The sequence below is a fragment of the Megascapheus bottae genome, chromosome 9 (assembly GCF_031878675.1).
Source record: "Megascapheus bottae isolate mThoBot1 chromosome 9, mThoBot2.hap1, whole genome shotgun sequence".
Lineage (NCBI taxonomy): Eukaryota > Metazoa > Chordata > Mammalia > Rodentia > Geomyidae > Megascapheus > Megascapheus bottae.
The window spans coordinates 42,847,354-42,865,119 of record NC_143517.1 but is presented as its reverse complement, the minus strand read 5'-3'; the positions used below and the strand labels follow the sequence as shown (position 1 = coordinate 42,865,119).

Below are 17,766 nucleotides of genomic sequence, written 5' to 3'. Positions count from 1 at the left end.
AGCTCAATGAAAATGAAATTCACCTTTACAATATTCCATAAAATGTTAGTTCTATAGCATTCCAAATTAGAAAATGTGAGAAACTGTAGAATTTTGAATATTAGGTATTCAGAATGGAGTAAGTTATTCACCTCTATAGCTTTGCAACTAAAATTTCCTTTGTTTCTTTTATCAGATATAGCCTGTTGATGCTTCTTATATTAATGACTCTAAAATGTCACAAATATATAGCACATTGCAGCTAAAGGAATTTTAGCTTCAGAGAATGTATCAATGAAAAAAATATATAATACACAATATGCATGTGTATGTATAAAATGGCATTATTTACTCACAACGATAAAGAGAAAAAGTACATAAAACATACCATATAAAAGTAAAAATAAATTAATTGATCATTTGATAAAAGGTGATTTAAAGCTAGCCTGCATTGTTCTACAATTTAAAATTTTTAAACAACTTGATAGATTATATGATTTTTGGATTCAGTTCTGGTTTCAAAAGAGTGAAAACTTGATAAAGCTTCGATAAGCATATTACTGTCATACAATACAGTATATGAGCCTTTCAAGAACATTCTGATCAAACAGGGCAAAATTATGATGACACCAGAAATGAAGGAGCCCTTTGGTAGGAGGATACTACAGAGGTAATTATGACTGTAAGTGTTTCTTCAATATTGAACTTTGAGGAAAAGGAACAAACACAAACCTAATTGTTCTTACATAGGAAATAATATAGTGGGGAAATAAGCACTGTCTCTTAAAAGTTATAAGGGATTTACTTCTGTTCTACAGTTCCTTATCGGTTGTCTAGATTCAAATCTTTCTAGTTGCTACTTGGTAAATATTATTAAATAGTAACTGAATGTAAACTAACAATCAGAGAAAGGATGTTTGTCTTTTGGTCAAAAGCACGCTCTGTAATTCTAATTTGTCTAAAATATCAAGGAAAACATTCAAGAAACTTGTTAAATTAGTTTGGCATACTATGTTATTAAGATATTGTATATTCCTCAGTAATATCATCACACAATTAAAAATAAATATTAAAAAGGTGTTATCTCTTGTGTACTCATGCATCTGCAACCCGAAGTCTATGAAAGATTAAAAAGTTGAACTTATAAAACTTCTTTACTAAGACACACAATCACACAGACCTGCCTTGACCTCTCCTCTCTGCTTTTCCACCCCCTCTTCTTCCACATGCCCCATTTCTTCAGTCACTTCTGTATTTGAACAGGTAAAGAAAAAGATAATACCACATCTATGTTCATCATTTTCAAATGACAAAAAAATACTCATAGTGATATAAACAAGTGATTGTAAGATGAACACAGTATTTCAAAAGAATTTCTTGCATACTATGAAAATGTAAATAATTTTACAACTAGTTAAGTTAATATTGGCTTGCTTTGCTTTTATGGAGCTATTGATTTTGAAATGAGAAGTTGTTTATTTGCAATAAACCCTAAAATATAAGAAGTATCTGAATAACTATGTAACATAAGAAAAGTTCCTTGTCTACAAACTAATTATATTATTAGAAAAGCAGAGGCATATAACATTCCTTCTGAAGAAACAACAATAAAAACAACATAAATTATTCTAGCTTCACAAAATGATAGTACATCAAAAATAGGGGAAAACATAAGAAGATAAGAAGAATAACGCCTTACATTTGGGGAGTAAATCATTTTTCTTGTTTTCAGGTAAAATAAAAATAATAGTAGCATAGTCAAGATAAATAAAACTTAGTTATGAGATAATATGAATTAATGAGCCAAATTATTGAGTTAAATTAGGACTTGATCATGGTTTGAGTTGCTAAAGATAATTAGAAAATAAGATTTATTTATTTTTATTTTATTTTTATTTTTTGTCAGTCATAGGCTTGAACTCTGGGCCTGGGTGCTGTGCGTAAGCTCTTCAGCTCAAGAATAGTGCTCTAACACTTTGAGCCAAAGCACCACTTCCAGTTTTTTGGTTGTTAATTGGAGATAAGGGTCTCACGGACTTTTGTGCCCAGGCTGGCTTTGAACCACTATCCTCATATCTCAGCTTCCAGAGTAGCTAGGATTATGGGTGTGAGCCACTGGTGCCTGGCTTAGAAAATAAAATTTTAAATTAAAATTTCTAATAATTAAGTTTTTATGAAATAGCCCAAATATGATTTGATCAATTGGTAGTCTATGTTGGAACTAAACCTGTAACACCATTTAGAAGTTGAGGATCTTGAAAAGAATTGTCATATAACTTTCTAAACTAAAGAAAATTATATAATCATGTGCATACTAAAGTCTCTATGTTAACATTTATGAAACATGTATAAAATCATTCATACTACTAAAATAAAACAAATAAAATTGATAAAATATAATTGGAGATATAAAGAAAAACCTGTGATTTTAATGGCTCCACAGGTAAAAAAACAGATTGTTTATAGCCTTTGAAGCACATCAACCCTTACTTCAGTCTCAGCAATCTGCCTGGTTTTCTGTCATATTTAATACAACAAAAAATAGACAGACTATTTATATCTTAACACAACCGCTAAAATGGATACTAAAATTGAAGTTTTAGAAAATTAGTATAAATTAACTGACTCTATATGGAAACAAATTTGTTCACTAATGATGATTACAAATCCTGCTGAAATAACATGTTCCACATATATTACTGAAAGTAATGAAAATAAATTTTAAAATTGCAGGCGCCTGTTCTTTTTTAACAAATAATTGAGAATTATAGTAATACTGCTGACATGTGACAATTCAGCATTATACAATTAACTACAGCATCACTGGTTTATTATCCAAAATAGTAGTACACAATAAACAGAAAGAACTACAAAATTTAAATTGATATTATTAGTTTCTCACAGCTAACAAGGACACAACTTTTATCAACATGTTCTAGAATTAGATAAAAGCACTGCTGCTTTTACAACTTTGTTATAGATAGGATACAGGGCCTGGGAAGTAGCTCAGGGGCAAAGCAATTGCCTAGCAAGGGAAGCATCCCGGGTTCAATCCGCAGTACCAAAAAAGAAATGACTAAATAAATAAATAGGTTATAAGAAATAAATTTTGGTATAAAAGTATAAAGAATCACAGATTTTTAGTAGTATTTTATATATTAATTGAGGTAGCTTTTCAATTTCTAAATAAGTATTGGCAGCATTCATTCAATAAACCTTTATTTCAGGTCTAAATGTGCTAGACATTATTCTATGTGCTAGAGATTCATTAGCCAACAAAAGCTAATTATTTTAGAATTATGAAACTAGTAGGGAATTCTCTTTATTATCCTACTGAATGTAAGATATGTTATAGATCAAGACTTTTTCATATTGAGGCATAATGTGGTATTTGATAATAAAAGCAATATATATATATATATAATTTTGAGACACTATGCAAGCAGTCTTGCTACAACACAAAAAAAGGATATAGGAAATATAAACCACAACCACTAATTTAACAACTTTCTTTTTTGAGAAAGCCCAATTTAATAGTTAAATATCATCATAAAACAAAAGGAAATATATGATGATAAATACAGCTACACTATGTGTTCATTCTCAATGACATAAACACAGACTGCAATTGATACCTTTCGTTAATCTCCACAAAATCTAGATTCCTGATTACAAAGCAAATTAAATCTCTTAAAAGTAAACACTTTTGAAAAATTAAAGATGAATATTATCCTGTCACTAAAAAAAGTTCAACTCTAGTACTCTTATTTGATGCAGCAAAACAATTTAACTCGATATTATTTCTGACTAATAACATTTGAATAATTTATTAGAAACCATAAAAATAATTTTACTATGTAGAAAACTATATAATGATGACAGGACATCAATTGCAGTTGGGTTTATTTTTGCTTACATAGCCCCCCAAAAGGCTGTCAGCACAAAACAAACCCTCCTCTAGGTACAGACCTTCATAAGGTTCTATGTCCTTGACTCCATTGTCTAGGGAAAATAATAACAACGGAAAAAAAATAGGGTGAGGGAACCAGAACACAAGGGTTAAAAACAATAGAAATTTCCAAAGACACAGAAGGTATAGTTTATCAAAGAAAAGTTAAATGGTGAGTAACTAGCTTTGCAAATTACACTCATATACCAAATAAAAGGATTATTTTTAAATAACGTTACAAATAAAATTATTACATTCTGTTATACATGCTTTTAGAGGCCCTTTTTGCAAAGTTTTTTAGATGTTTGAAAAATATGTTCATGTGTATATCAGAAAATATTGCTTTTATGCAAAAGTTTAAAAGTATTAAAAATATCAGTACAACATGCATCTTTTTGTATATTCATCATTACCTTTTCTTGCACTCCAGTTTTGAGAAGGATCACCATTGTTGTGCATCAGCTAAACAGTCCTTTGCAGTGTATGAAAATTGATTCAGCTAGTTACTAATAAACTTTATGTAATTATGAACAATTACATAAATTTAGTTGCAAAGAAGTATTCCAACTGCTTAGTTAAGACAGTATTAAATTTACTTTTTAAGTGCATCTACACAAATTTGAAAAATGAGCAAGAGAATAGGGAGCTTATTTTACTTTCAAGTATCATAAATTTTACATGCAAAATCTATAATAGTATTCACAAATACATCTACTGATTTGTTAAATGTAGCCAAGATATACAATTAACAAACAATAACCAACACAAAAGTAATAAGAAATCTGGATTCACCTTAGCTTCCATGTGTATTTCCTATATGACATAATTAGAAATTAAACTTACTTCTTTCCAATGTTCCCTTTGGTGGAAGCTGTGGAAGCTGTCGGCCCCTTCGTCCTGCCACTGGGGTACTCGATGGGCTTGTCTGGACAGATCCAGTACGAGGATGAGACCTACAAGATATGTCATTAATATTCATTTTCAGTATAATGGAGTTAAGTACTTTAAATATAGATGGTTCATAGGATGCTGTATAAGTGCAGTTTTAAAAGAGGTTTAGCTGCTGATTAAAATGTTAGGGAAACAGGACAAAATATGGATATTTGAATGATTATTTGACTAGCAAAAGATGCTTGTATACTTTTTGTGTAAATATGCACACATACACATAAACATGCACACAAAAACCTTACAATAAAATCCATGGAATTGCTAATACTTATATAAAAGTAAAAGGAGAGTTTTGAAGCTCAAAAAATAAACAATGTTATTTTACATTTTGTTTCTGCCGGACTTCAAACTCCTAACATTAACCTTCTTCTCTTGACCCAAAGTTTTTTTTTTGTTGTTTTTTTTTTTTAACTCAGGCTTACACTAAATAACCCATGATCAGAAAATATTTGATGCCACTACAACTAAAACCCTGAACAATTCAAAATTCATATAGATAAAATCCATGATATAAGTATTGATAGAAGGTAAAAAAAAAACCTAGTTTTATTTCATGACATGATGATCATTAGAAAAGTGATGTCTAATGAACACGAAGTAATGTGTCCTTCTGAAGGGGAAGAATACTTTGGGGATTTGCGTAGGAAGCCTGATTAATGAGAAATCACAAAACAGATGCAATCAGGACAGTTAGTAAACAAATTACAATGATAATGACACACTATTATATCCATTGAATATAAGTAGTGTGTTTACACTGAAAAGGTTAGTATTGACTAGTGATCAGCCAAAGATGATAGAAGAGACCATTTAGCTGTTGGAAATATAAAATGGTGTGCTGGTGGGGCAAAAAGGGAAGTTAGTCTGATTGATTTATCTTTCACCTCGATAAGGCAGGTGAAGGAGGGGCAGATCTTCCCGTCATTAATGAAGGCATCGACCTCATGAGGTTTGTGTCAGGACGTTCAGTGGATCTGGAGCGGGTGGTGGTCCGCTCAAGGAGAGGCCGTTGTTCTGTTGATCTGGATCTGTGATATGGCTGTCTATCTGCTGCTTCACAATCCCTGAAACGTTAGTCAAAAAGCAGCTCAGTTGATCTTTTGTGCCTTTCTGCTATTTGGTTATGATGCATCAAACTGATTTTGAAAATGGAATTGTTTAAAATCACTAATTATGTAAACCAAAAATTTCCCCAATATATTCTGTGCAAATTCTCACTGAATTTAAGAACTCTAACCAACTAAATTTAGTCTGCCTTCAATAGCAATTTCCAATGAAGGAATAGGAATTGCCAAGCTATGACCAACAAAAATCAAACTGTCTGCTTTTCAAAATTTCTTAATCAAATTATGTGAAGCATAATTCAATGACTTTTCCTGATATTTTCAAGAGTGTAAAATCCATATAGATTTTAATTCTCAAACAGGCGAGGCCATGTATTTACATTCCAACAAAAGATAAAAAGGTTTCTTGCATAATCACAATGCTCTGAGAGACTTGAACTTTCAAACTTAAGAATGAAAATGAAGGTATGGGAAAAATAGGGCAACTTCGAAGTGTGTAGCCACATTTAAATATGACCCCAAAAGAGAAATCATTCTGTAGAGAACTGGTAATCAGCTATCTATCACAGAGTACTTTAGCTATACCAACTGATGCAGAATAGATATTAATTGACTAAAATAATAATTCTGAAGCTTTGTGATCTCTCTGACCACAAATGTAGCTAATACTAAAATTTAATCCATGTTGAAGGAATAGCTAAATTTAAGTCACCCATCACTACTGATTTTTAACTTCTGGAGCCTAAGATAATGAACGTTTTCTAGTAACCAACTCCACAATATGAAAGCTAATTCTAAAGAAACTAAATCTGGCTCTGAAACAAAATATAAACATATGTCAAAGTATACCTGAAATTATTACCTCCTTGCCCAGTTTGCCACCAGACAAATGAGAATGCTTATATATTATAGACAGTAAAACAAGCACCAACCTAATCAAGGACTTCTACTTTACCTACAAATTATGTAAACCTTATTTTCAAAAATGAAAAAATTGCAAGCAATTATCATACCTTATTACAAAATTACAAAATTATAGGATAATTTCAAAAATATTAAGTCTTTATCACAATGTGATTAGCTAAGTTTGGTATTTTTATGTAAATTCATACATAATATTCAATTATAAGTAAGAGAAATGAAAAAAATGACCATTTCCTGTAAAAAATCATAATTTATTTTTCTACAAAACACTTGAGGGAACACTTGTTTGGAAATAAATATGTTCAATTTGTTATATGTTTTTAGCATACCATCTCTGTATGTCATCATCAGAACAGGCAATTAAACTGAAAGAATTATGTGTCCATAAGTCCTTCCTCAACTTCTAAAAATTTAATTCTTTATTTATCAGTTAAAATTTTGAAAACCTATTTTAAAATATTTGCATTTATATTAATTTGTTAATGGAAACTTAACAGCAAGCTCTTCTCATATAGCATAGGAGCAAAACTTACTGGAATATCTACAACTAGCTCAACTGAAAAACGATTTCATTTATCCCCAATTTGATATATTCTGATTCAATAAAGCAACTTTCCCAGAGGGAAGTAAAATTGGAGAATATCTAGTTTCAAGGCTTAGATACTGCAATATTTTTAATAATTGAGATATATTAGTTATTGTGAAATAAACTTCAATAAACTTCAAGAAATTACTTCAAATATGTTATCCTGCCCTATATCCTCATAAAAGTACTTCTGAATATTTGTAGCATAAAAAGCCCCAATTGAGGGGATAAAAATCCTTATGTAGTAATTCTTTAGTAAAAAAGCTTTGAAAGGGGGTCATAGTCTTAGAAATTATATTTCTTTTATTCAGTGATCACAGTGTGAGATGAAAATATGGCCATAAGTGAGGCACATACGGTAGACCTCTCCCAATTGTCCAGTCACAGTTAAGAGAATGGAAACTTACTACACTTGGGGATTCTGCACTTGCTCAGCAGGTGCTCTAGTGCTTGAAATTTGCTTCCAGCACTTTTGCTTTAGTTTAAAATATTGTTGATTTATTAATAAATTCTTATAGTGACCTCAGGTATCTCAATCTATGCTTGAACATGTCTCCTTTATAGCTGTTTGGGGAAATGAATTCCTGCCTTTCCCACCTTTTCCTCTTGAGTCTTAAAGTTTCCCACTTTCATTTTTACATATGTACATTGAGTACTACACCAGTGTTTTCCCCGTTCCCTGTTCTATGTATCTATTCCCTTTCCACTAATCCTTCCCATTCAAATTATGTTTCAGTTTCCCGATACTCATTTTTTAAACTGCTATTTCTTCAAAGGGTTTATTTCATGAAGTTTCACTCTTACATATACTATATTTCAGTCAACTTACTTGAATATATATGAATATGCCTATGTGTGTGTGTTTAAATGAGGCTGCATTTTTTATCTAAGATCCACATTTGAGAGAAAATATTGGTCTTTTGTCTTTTGGGGGCTAGTTTACTTTGTTCAGTATCAAGTTTTCCAGACCCAATCATTTTCTGGCAAATGACATAAATTCATTCTCCTAATAGCAAGTGTGTGTATATAATACAATGATCATATATTTCATAATATACAATGTGTAATGATACATAATATACACTCACATATATGCAATGGAATTTTATCTTATCTTATACATGTAGACATCCATGGACATTGGCAATGTTTCCATAACTTGGCTATTTGTGATCAGTGCTGCAATGAACATAGGTGTGTAGCTGTATTTATTGTCTTTTGGATATAAGCCAAGTCCAGTAACACTAGTTCACAGGATAATTCTCTGTTTGGTTTTTTGAGAAATCTCAGTATCAATTTCTACAGTGGTTGGACCAATTTATATTCCCCCTATCACCAATCGGGATACTAGAATCCCTTCTTCCCTGAATCCAGACAAGCATCTGTTGCACACATTTTTGACAATGGCCTTTCTGAATGGAATGAAAGAGAGTGTCAACGGAGTTTTGGGTTGTATTTCTTTTATGGCCAAAGATGTTGAACATTTCATGTATTTATTGCTAATACGTACTTTTTCTTAGAAATCTCTGTATAGGGGCCGGGCGTTTGGCCTAGTGGTAGAGTGCTTGCCTAGCATGCATGAAGACCTGGGTTCGATTCCTCGGTACCACATTCAGAGCAAAAAGCCAGAGGTGGTGCTGTGGCTCAAGTGGGAGAGCCCTAGCCTTGAGCCCTAAGTCCAACCCCAGGACTGGCAAAAAAAGAAAGAAAGAAATCTCTGTATAGCTCCTTCATCCCTTTATTATTTGGATGGTTAATTCTTTGGGGATTTAGTGTTTTAGGCTTCTTGTATATTAGAACCCTGTTGCACATATACCTGGCAAAGATATCCTTCCCCTCCTTTTTTTTTGGCCAGTCCATAGGGCTTGAACTCGGCCTGAGCACTGTCCTTGGGCTTTCTCAAGGCTACCAGTCTACCACTTGAACCACAGAACCACTTCCTGCTTTTTCTGTGTGGTGGTGCCGAGAAATCGAACCCAGGGCTTTATGCATACCAAGCAAGCACTATATCACTAGGCCACGCCCCCCAGCACCTATCCTTCCATTCTTTTGCTTTTCCCAGTTCTGGGAAAAGAAAGGCCACATTTTCATTCATTTTCTTTTCCCAGTCCCGGACCTTGAATGCAAAGCCTGGGCGCCGTCTTCAAGACTAGAGCTGTACCACTGGATCCATAGCACTATTTCCTGCTTTTTTCTATGTATGTGATACCGGGGAATCGAACCTGGATCTCTGCGTATGCTAGGCAAGCACTCTGCTACTAGGCCAAACTCCTGGTCCCTGTCCTTCCATTCTTTAGGCTATCTTCTTGCTATGCAGAAGTTTTGTTTTTTTTTGTTTTTTTGTTTTTTTTTTTTCCGGTCCTGGACTTGAGCTCAGGGCCTAAGCACTGTCCTTGGACTTTTCTCAAGGCTAGAGCTCTACCACTTGAGCCTCCGCACCACTTCTGGATTTTTCTATGTATGTCCTGAGGAATCGAAGCTGGGTCTTTGTGTATGCTAGGCAAGCACTCTATCACTAGGCCAAACTCCTGGCCCCATGCAGAATTGTTACTCATGAAGCAGTCCATTTGTCAATCCTCTTTCTTATTTGCTAAACCCCTTGAACTCTACTCACGAAGCTGTTGCCTGTATCGAAAAGTTCTAGTATTTCCTCTACTTCTTTTTGTAGTGATTTTTAGGTTACAGTTCTTACATTATAGTCTTTGATTCATTTTGAATTGATATTAGCACAACAGACAGAAACAGAGAATTTGTGGATGATCAAGTTTCCCAATGCCATTTGTAAAAGAGACTATCTTCTTTCTAAGAAATGTAAGTGGCTCCTTTGACAAAACCCAGAGGAATATGTGTTCACTTTTGTGTCTTGTATTCTGTTTCATTCTTTAGGTTTTTTTTCTGGTTTTGCTCATACATTTATTAAAAAGTCATTGATATCCCAACTTACTTCCATCTAATCTAAATAATTTTCATTCCTCTTTTAAGATACAACCAAATTAATGGCTTCTAAATGAAATCTTTGCAGAAAAATCCACCATTAGCTGCTAACCATCAATGTCAGCTATTCCTCAAGTAGAGATACTCCATATGCCAGAAAAGTAATTACAAAACGGGGGTATATTTTAAAATAAGAAAATACATTTATGGTTTTTGTAAAGAGTATTAATGAAGGGTAACTTGATAAATCAGTCTAAACAAGTTTAAGTTTTGAGCTTGCTTTAAAATGTACATTAAGTCAAATATATTTCTGTACTTTTCAGCATAGCCAGGCAACATTAAATATTTTGATTCCTAATACAAAGTACTATCTGTCTCCGGAAGGGACAGCAAATGATTTTAACAAATATTTCAGCTTCAACACTTCTGCAGTATGTACAGTTTTTCATGTGATAGTCTTAAGGTGGGGATAACAGTAAAAGTCTAGATTTTTCTGGTAAACTGGACTGGGAATGAAAATGACCATGTTCGATTTACTGCATCTACCACATTTGGAAAGAAGACTACTAGGAGTGATACTACCTTGCAACCTAGGTTGAAAAACCTGGACAGTTACCACTGAATAGGAGCCACTTACTTATTTCACACTCCTTAATATAAAGATCACATTCCCTTTCAAGTGTTCAAGTAGTTTGGCTAAATTACAGAGAATTTTCACATATTAGTTCAAGTTCTTTTTTTTTTCAGGAGAAACTAGAGTCTAGACTTGAAATTCATCAAAAAAGAAACACAAGTAATTTACCCTAGTAAAAGAATGGAGAATAAATTTTACTTATATGAATATAAGCAAGGAAAAAGACCAATAAAGAAATAAGAAAATAAGAAAGAAGTATGGAGTTGCTGGATAAATATTTCAGGAAAATTCTGACATTACTCAGGCTGATGTCAAAAATTGTGAAACCGGAGAAAACCAAAGGTAAGTGCTAAAATCATCAGTGAATTAAATACCATAACCAAGGAGTCAATGGATGTTGGAAACCTGATAGGGTTAGAGGTAGTTGTGCTGAATTATATTAAATACAGAGTCACAAAGGTTAAAGGTAATATGTCATCATGGAAATAAATACATGACAACAGATAGTTAACTAAACAAGCTTTTTTATCTTCTACAGATATATAAGAAACAAAAACAAAAGTCAGTCTAGGAATTCCATAGTAAATTAAGATGGAGGTTAAATGGTGACTAAGGTTTGAATGAACAACAATAATGAAAGTAGCTTCAAAAACAAAACAGCAACAACAACAACAAAGGAATCCTGGAAATTCAACATGGCATTAATCACTTCAGTGGAAGAGGTATAGGGCTGCAGTAGTTAAGGAGAGCATAGGGAGATGTATGGAACATGCTCTAATTCTCAGTGTGAGTAGTAGATTTATGAATGATTGCTTTATCCACATTCTTTTTTATGAAACAAATCAATAATTATAACAAAATCCTATTAAGATGAAAGGTATGATTTCATAAGTTAACTAGGGAATGTCATTTTTATAAAGTTTATCCAAGTCATTTACAAGTAGTTGTATAACATATTAGTTTGGGCCAGACCAACTACTGTTGTCAGTCCAAGGTAAATGTAAAATAGATTTGTAAATGAACATAGTAAAACTTACAGATAGGCATTTGACAATTTGGTTTCTAAAACAATTTTTTCCTGTGTTATATTTTAATACTAATATTGATTTGATTTCCTTACTACAATCCAAATTGTGGTGCAAAAAGATAATTCATGCATGTCATTCATGCATAGAAGAGTTAGGCTGGGGTTGAGAATTTGGATAAGCATTTGAAAATGATAACCAATATGGAGCAGATCAAAATTTCAGTTTATCTACATTAGTGAATTGAAAAAGTAAATCACATAAAGCAAGTAATCATTAACAACTAGACTAAAAAACATAAAGTATAAATTAGAAAATGTTGCACATGATTTTTACTTAAAATGAAATGAAGAAATGCCAGACTAAACAGAATATGCCCAAAGTCAGTATGGTTTTATTCATGCACTAACCCCACCTTAAGAAAAACCATGGCCAAGTATCAGGACACATACGTATTACTATGTTTTTATATTTGTAGAGGGTGAATGCATAATCATTGCAACTAAAACAAAGAATGCACTATACAACTACAACCTAAAGATAAAACAAAAACAAAATAGAAAGAAAATAAGAAAGATCAATATAAAAGAAAATTTTAGCAATAATCATTACCTGTTTACTGACAGATCACAAAAATTTAACCATTAAGAATTAGCTGTTAAATGTTATTTCTATTTCCTTCCATCTTTGGCCATACGAATACAAATCTTCGGAAATTTCCCATTGATGTATATTATTTTTCTAAATTCTTTATTATTAATTTTTCTGGGTCATGGGGCTTGAGCTCTTCAGCTCAAGGCTACCACTCTACCCTTGAGCCAAGCCCCACTTCCTGTTTTCTAGAGGTTAGTTGGAGATAAGAGTCTCAGGTCCTTTTGTTCCCTGGGTTGGCTCTGAACCTTAATTCTCAGATATCAACCTCCTGAGTATCTAGGATTTTAGGTCTGAGTCACCATGCCCGGATTAAATTCTTTATTATTAACTGGTCTAATTTACTAGACATAGAGAAGGTCACACATAACTAAAACTCACTTGGAAACAGTCAGGATGACAAAGTACAGAATTTCTAATCTCTGCACAGTTAACCCATGAATGCATTATCACTACTATCCTCTTGTCTACCTCAGTCTTTAAATGCTGCTAATGAATTCCCTCAAATCTCTGAAGGTACCAAGAGCCTGGAGAATTCATAAATGTCAGCGACCATTTTCCCCTCCCTCTTTGTCATTTTCTTGCCTTTCCTTTGTTAAGTAGCAAATAACTGATAATTCTCTTCAATATAAATCATGTTTCCTTTAAAGTATTAGAGTGTACTAATTATTAACCTGTAAATCACTAAAAACAAACAAACAAAAAATGACTCCGCATTGGATATAAGAATAGCAGTAGGGTAGAAATGCACAAAAGCTTCTCAGAGAACCAATCATCTCCACAGACCCAAGACTTTATATTCTTGAATAAACCATGTCCACCTGTGACATGTTAACCACAACGTAAGCACTTCAAAGATAAACTCCTGAGAAGGAAAGAAGCAGGCTGGTAAGTCAGTGCTAAGTAATTATGCAATCTCCTGAGGAACGTGGGAAAAGAACTGCGATTAATTTACAACACATACTATTGTTTCATCCTTGAGAGTAGTAATTCCTAGTGAAAAAAAAAAGGTGTTCTAAGGTAATGAAAAAGATGAGCTTAGTTGATCAAAGAAAAGCCATATTTCTGACATTCTATCACAATTAGCGTATATATGTTTTGCTTTATAAGTATATTTCTATGTTTCATTACTGAACATATATATACATGTATATGTAAATAAAAACAGAAGCAAAAGTGGATTATAAAACAATAGACAGGAACATGCAATTCTACAAACACTCAATTGTAAGAAAAATATACCTTCCAGCTCTGTGATGATGCGCAATGGTCTGACTGTGTCTGGAGCGAGGTAGAGTAAGAAAATGACTGCAAGCATGGCAGAAACAAGAATATCAATGAGACTTAGAAAGAAGAAAAGTGAAAAAGTATAGTTTAGTTTTAAAAGAGAGATTCAAAAAGGTAAACAGATAGTAAGCAAAGCAAATGAAAGTTGGTACTAGAAAGCTTATCCCTACTCCCAATGTCTACTGCAGTATATGTATGCTAAAGGTTAACAGTATTCTGAGTAGTCTAAAATAAAATGTAGCAAGTTTTCATATTTAGATACTCAAAATCACATTTTAAAATAAAAATATTATCAATTATTGATTCAAGTTAACATTAGGACCATTTAGAAAGTATTATAGACACACTTCCCTATTTTTTGAGGAAGAAAAGTGAAAAGAGAAAAACAATCAGAAAGTTCAGAGGCAATATCTAATAGTTAGCAAAATTAAGTAATTATTTCCTACTGAATAATTAAGATTAATGCTCTAATTAATAAAGAACTACATAAATTACTTCATTTGGTGATTTTGTTTATTAAGTATACTGTTTGCTATCCGATTTTCCATTTACCATGCTTGTTTTATGTTTATTGCATGCTTTGAGCTCTGTCACATCCATACCTCAGGATTACCACAAGCAATCCAAAAATACATTCACCTTTCATCTATCAAAAGTTCATTCTCCCCATTTTGTGGAACCAATTCAAACTTTCTACTTTCATAAAACTTTTAAAGCCAAAACAATCATGGCTAATGATCAATGTTTCATAAAACAATTCAAGAAAACCTTGAACCACAAGTCCACCTCTCAATATAGAGTAAATGCCATTCTCTTCTGGACTAGAATATCTCTACTTACTCACCAAACATTATTATCTTATGCTTTCCCTTCTTTTGTCAGTGATTAAGTCCTTTAACAATCATGAATCCATTTTCAAGGCACTGATCAATCACACTTCAGGATAAAAGATTTCAAAAGACATAACTACAATTTTGTCATAACTTCCTCACTCCTCCCAAGTATTACTGAGTGAAATAGACCTCTGACTGTATCATTCTCTTAAAGCTAACCTTAAAGATAACTAATTACTTCCTATGAAATCCTAAAACATCCTTTCGTCCCTCTTAATTATATCTATGGTTTTAGGCTTTGATTTTCAAACCTCTATTTCCTAATATTTCCTTTTCTTGCTTTCTGAAACAGTGTTCTCTTTAGATATTAAACCTCGCATTTAACAGTTTACTATATATTAAGTACTCAATTACAAGTTTTGCCTAAATTATCTAATTTATTTCTAACATTTTCTGAGGCAGGTTCTAGTATTTCCAGATGTAAACTGAGACTCTTAAGTGATTGTTCAGTAAGCCATAGCAGGATTTGGTTTCAATTAAGAACTTCAAAATTTGAAACACAAAACTCTTAACATTTGTATATAATAGTTGAGACCCTTTCTCTGATACTACAGACTTAATTCTATTTCTTTTTATTTTAAACAGTAATTTTATTATTTTTAGTAGCTGTGCAAAGGTGTCACTATTCAACAAAGAAGTTAATGAATACAATGTATCTTGATAAGGTGTTATCCCTGTCAACATTCTCTCCCATCCATCCCGTCACCACTTCCCTACCTTTCTTAATTGTGTAGGTTATACATAGAATTTTCCACTACATTCTGCCAATTTCTCTTCATTCATCTAATCCCCTTGACTCTATCCACTTTTCTCAAGTACCTGTTTTCTGGTGTTTATTTTGTCCATCTATGACTTTTGGCTTTCTTAGGAATTACCTGTTTGATTTCTCCCCTGCAATTACTGTATTTCAGTTAATACATTTATGTATACTTGCATACCAAATACTGAAGTATTTACTTCTGTGTTTATAAACATTCTCTACAGGCAGTGATAATTTTCTAAAACTCATCACTTAACCTATAAAGCATTCCGTCAGAATACTATTCACTTTATAATATAAACTGTTGCTTTTTTTTAGTTTTATTTGGGGTAGGGATGATACATAGCATATTAAATTGGCTTCTTGAGATTTCCACACATTTGAGCATCATGTAGATACTTGAGGAAAACATTTATTTCTTATAAGACATTTTTGTCTCTGTGTACATATGGTGCTGCCTTTGTGAAATAAAGGAAGTGAAACAGTATTTTTCAAAGTCTGTCTCCTTCACCTCTTTCTTCTTCCTTGTCCTTCCCCTCTTCCTCTCTATTTCCTTCTTTTTCTTCTCATTCTACTTCTTTTGAGAAGAAACATTTTTTTGCCAGTTCTGGGCTTGAACTCAGGGCCTGAGCACTGTCCTTGGGCTTTCTCAAGGCTAGAGTTCCACCATTTGAGCCACAGCACCACCTCTGGCTTTTCTATGTATGTGGTACCCAGGAATCCAACCTAGGTCTTCGTTCATGCTAGCCAAGCAGTCCACCACTAGGCCAAACTCCTGGCCCAAAATCTTTTGTTTTAAAACAAAATTTTAAGTGCCATTAATATATAAAATTTTAGTAAAATCAGAATGATTGGCTACAAGGGGAGTGAGAAGTCTAGATCTCCACACATGTGGCTTCATAATTACCTACCATATATAGTACCCACTCAGTTACCTACTCTGAACATAGACTCACATGATCCCTAAAGTCATTTTTAATTCAAATATAATTCATTGATCCCCCTTTGGAAGCTCGTAAGGCTATATAAAGCTGCCGAATTTAACTCCTCCATTTCCTTACTTTCAATATAAAACTGATTTATAAACTGCTGGCTCTGATATCTAGAAAGCACTCAGATTTCTTTCTTCCTTCTTTTCCTTTTCTCCTGCAACAACCATAAAGCAAACTTAACAGATTAATTTATATAATCCTCTCTTGAGTTTCCCTTCCTTCATACCCAGCTACAAAAGCGTGTGTGTGTGTGTGTGTGTGTGTGTGTGTGTGTGTGTGTGTGTGTGTATCTGTTAAAAATTATGTTTTCTGATTACATAGGTATTTGTGTTGAAATCTTTCAATGGGTCCCAATATCAAAAAACTTCTTAACAGTTTTAACTTATTTTCAGTCTTCATCTTCTACACTTCTCATCCTCATGGCAATACCTTTGACATGGTTGGTCGTGGGGCTTGAACTCTAGACCTGGACTCCCAGAGCTCAAGGTTAGCTCTCTACCACGTTTAGCCACAGTGCCACTTCTGGTTTTCTGGTGGTTAATTAGAGATAACAGTCTCACAGACTTTTGTATTAGGCTGGCTTTGAACTGTGATCCTCATATCTCAGCCTCCAGAGTAGCTAGGATCATGGGCATGAGCCACCATCATCAGGCCTAACTAATAACTTTCTAAATATATCAGGTGGTTTCCAACATTTGGTTGTGCTCATCACTCTATAAATTCCCATCATCCCCCTTCCTCCATTTCTTTGTCTTTGAAATCTTTACTCCGTGTTTCAAGTTTGTCTTCTCTTTGAAGTTTTTCTTTCTAATTACAAACAAGTAATTTTCTTCCTAATCAGTTCCAAGTATATTAAAATAAATGTAACAAAATAACAGATAATAGATTACAGCCTCCGGGTCTTTTATATTCTGTCATTAGCCAATACATGATAATGTGTCTGGCTAGATCATGAAGTATGAATGTGCATGTGTGTGTGTGTGCGCGCGCGTGTGTTTGCCAGTCCTGGGGCTTGAACTCAGGGTCTGGCACTGTCTTAGGACACTTTTTGCTCAAGACTAGCACTATACCACTTGAGCCACAGCACCACTTCTGGCTTTTTCTGGTGTATGTGGTACCAAGGAATTAAACCCAAGA

The 17,766-nt window shown here is 33.2% G+C and overlaps 1 protein-coding gene across 50 annotated transcripts in view; it reads right to left on the bottom strand.

Annotated features, from left to right (window-relative positions):
- Nucleotides 1-17,766, bottom strand: part of Rims2 (regulating synaptic membrane exocytosis 2) — a 385,455-nt gene that overhangs the window by 133,095 nt on the left and 234,594 nt on the right. For 17 of the 50 annotated variants that reach the window (XM_090339238.1, XM_090339190.1, XM_090339192.1 and 14 more), the window contains 4 exons: nt 13,940-14,005; nt 5,764-5,943; nt 4,772-4,881; nt 3,949-3,981 (listed from right to left, as the gene is read on the bottom strand). In XM_090339238.1, the coding sequence (XP_090195364.1) occupies nt 3,949-3,981; nt 4,772-4,881; nt 5,764-5,943; nt 13,940-14,005 (389 nt within the window). The remainder of the gene's footprint in view (nt 1-3,948; nt 3,982-4,771; nt 4,882-5,763; nt 5,944-13,939; nt 14,006-17,766) is intronic. The other 33 variants (XM_090339193.1, XM_090339194.1, XM_090339196.1 and 30 more) reach the window with 6 other exon arrangements.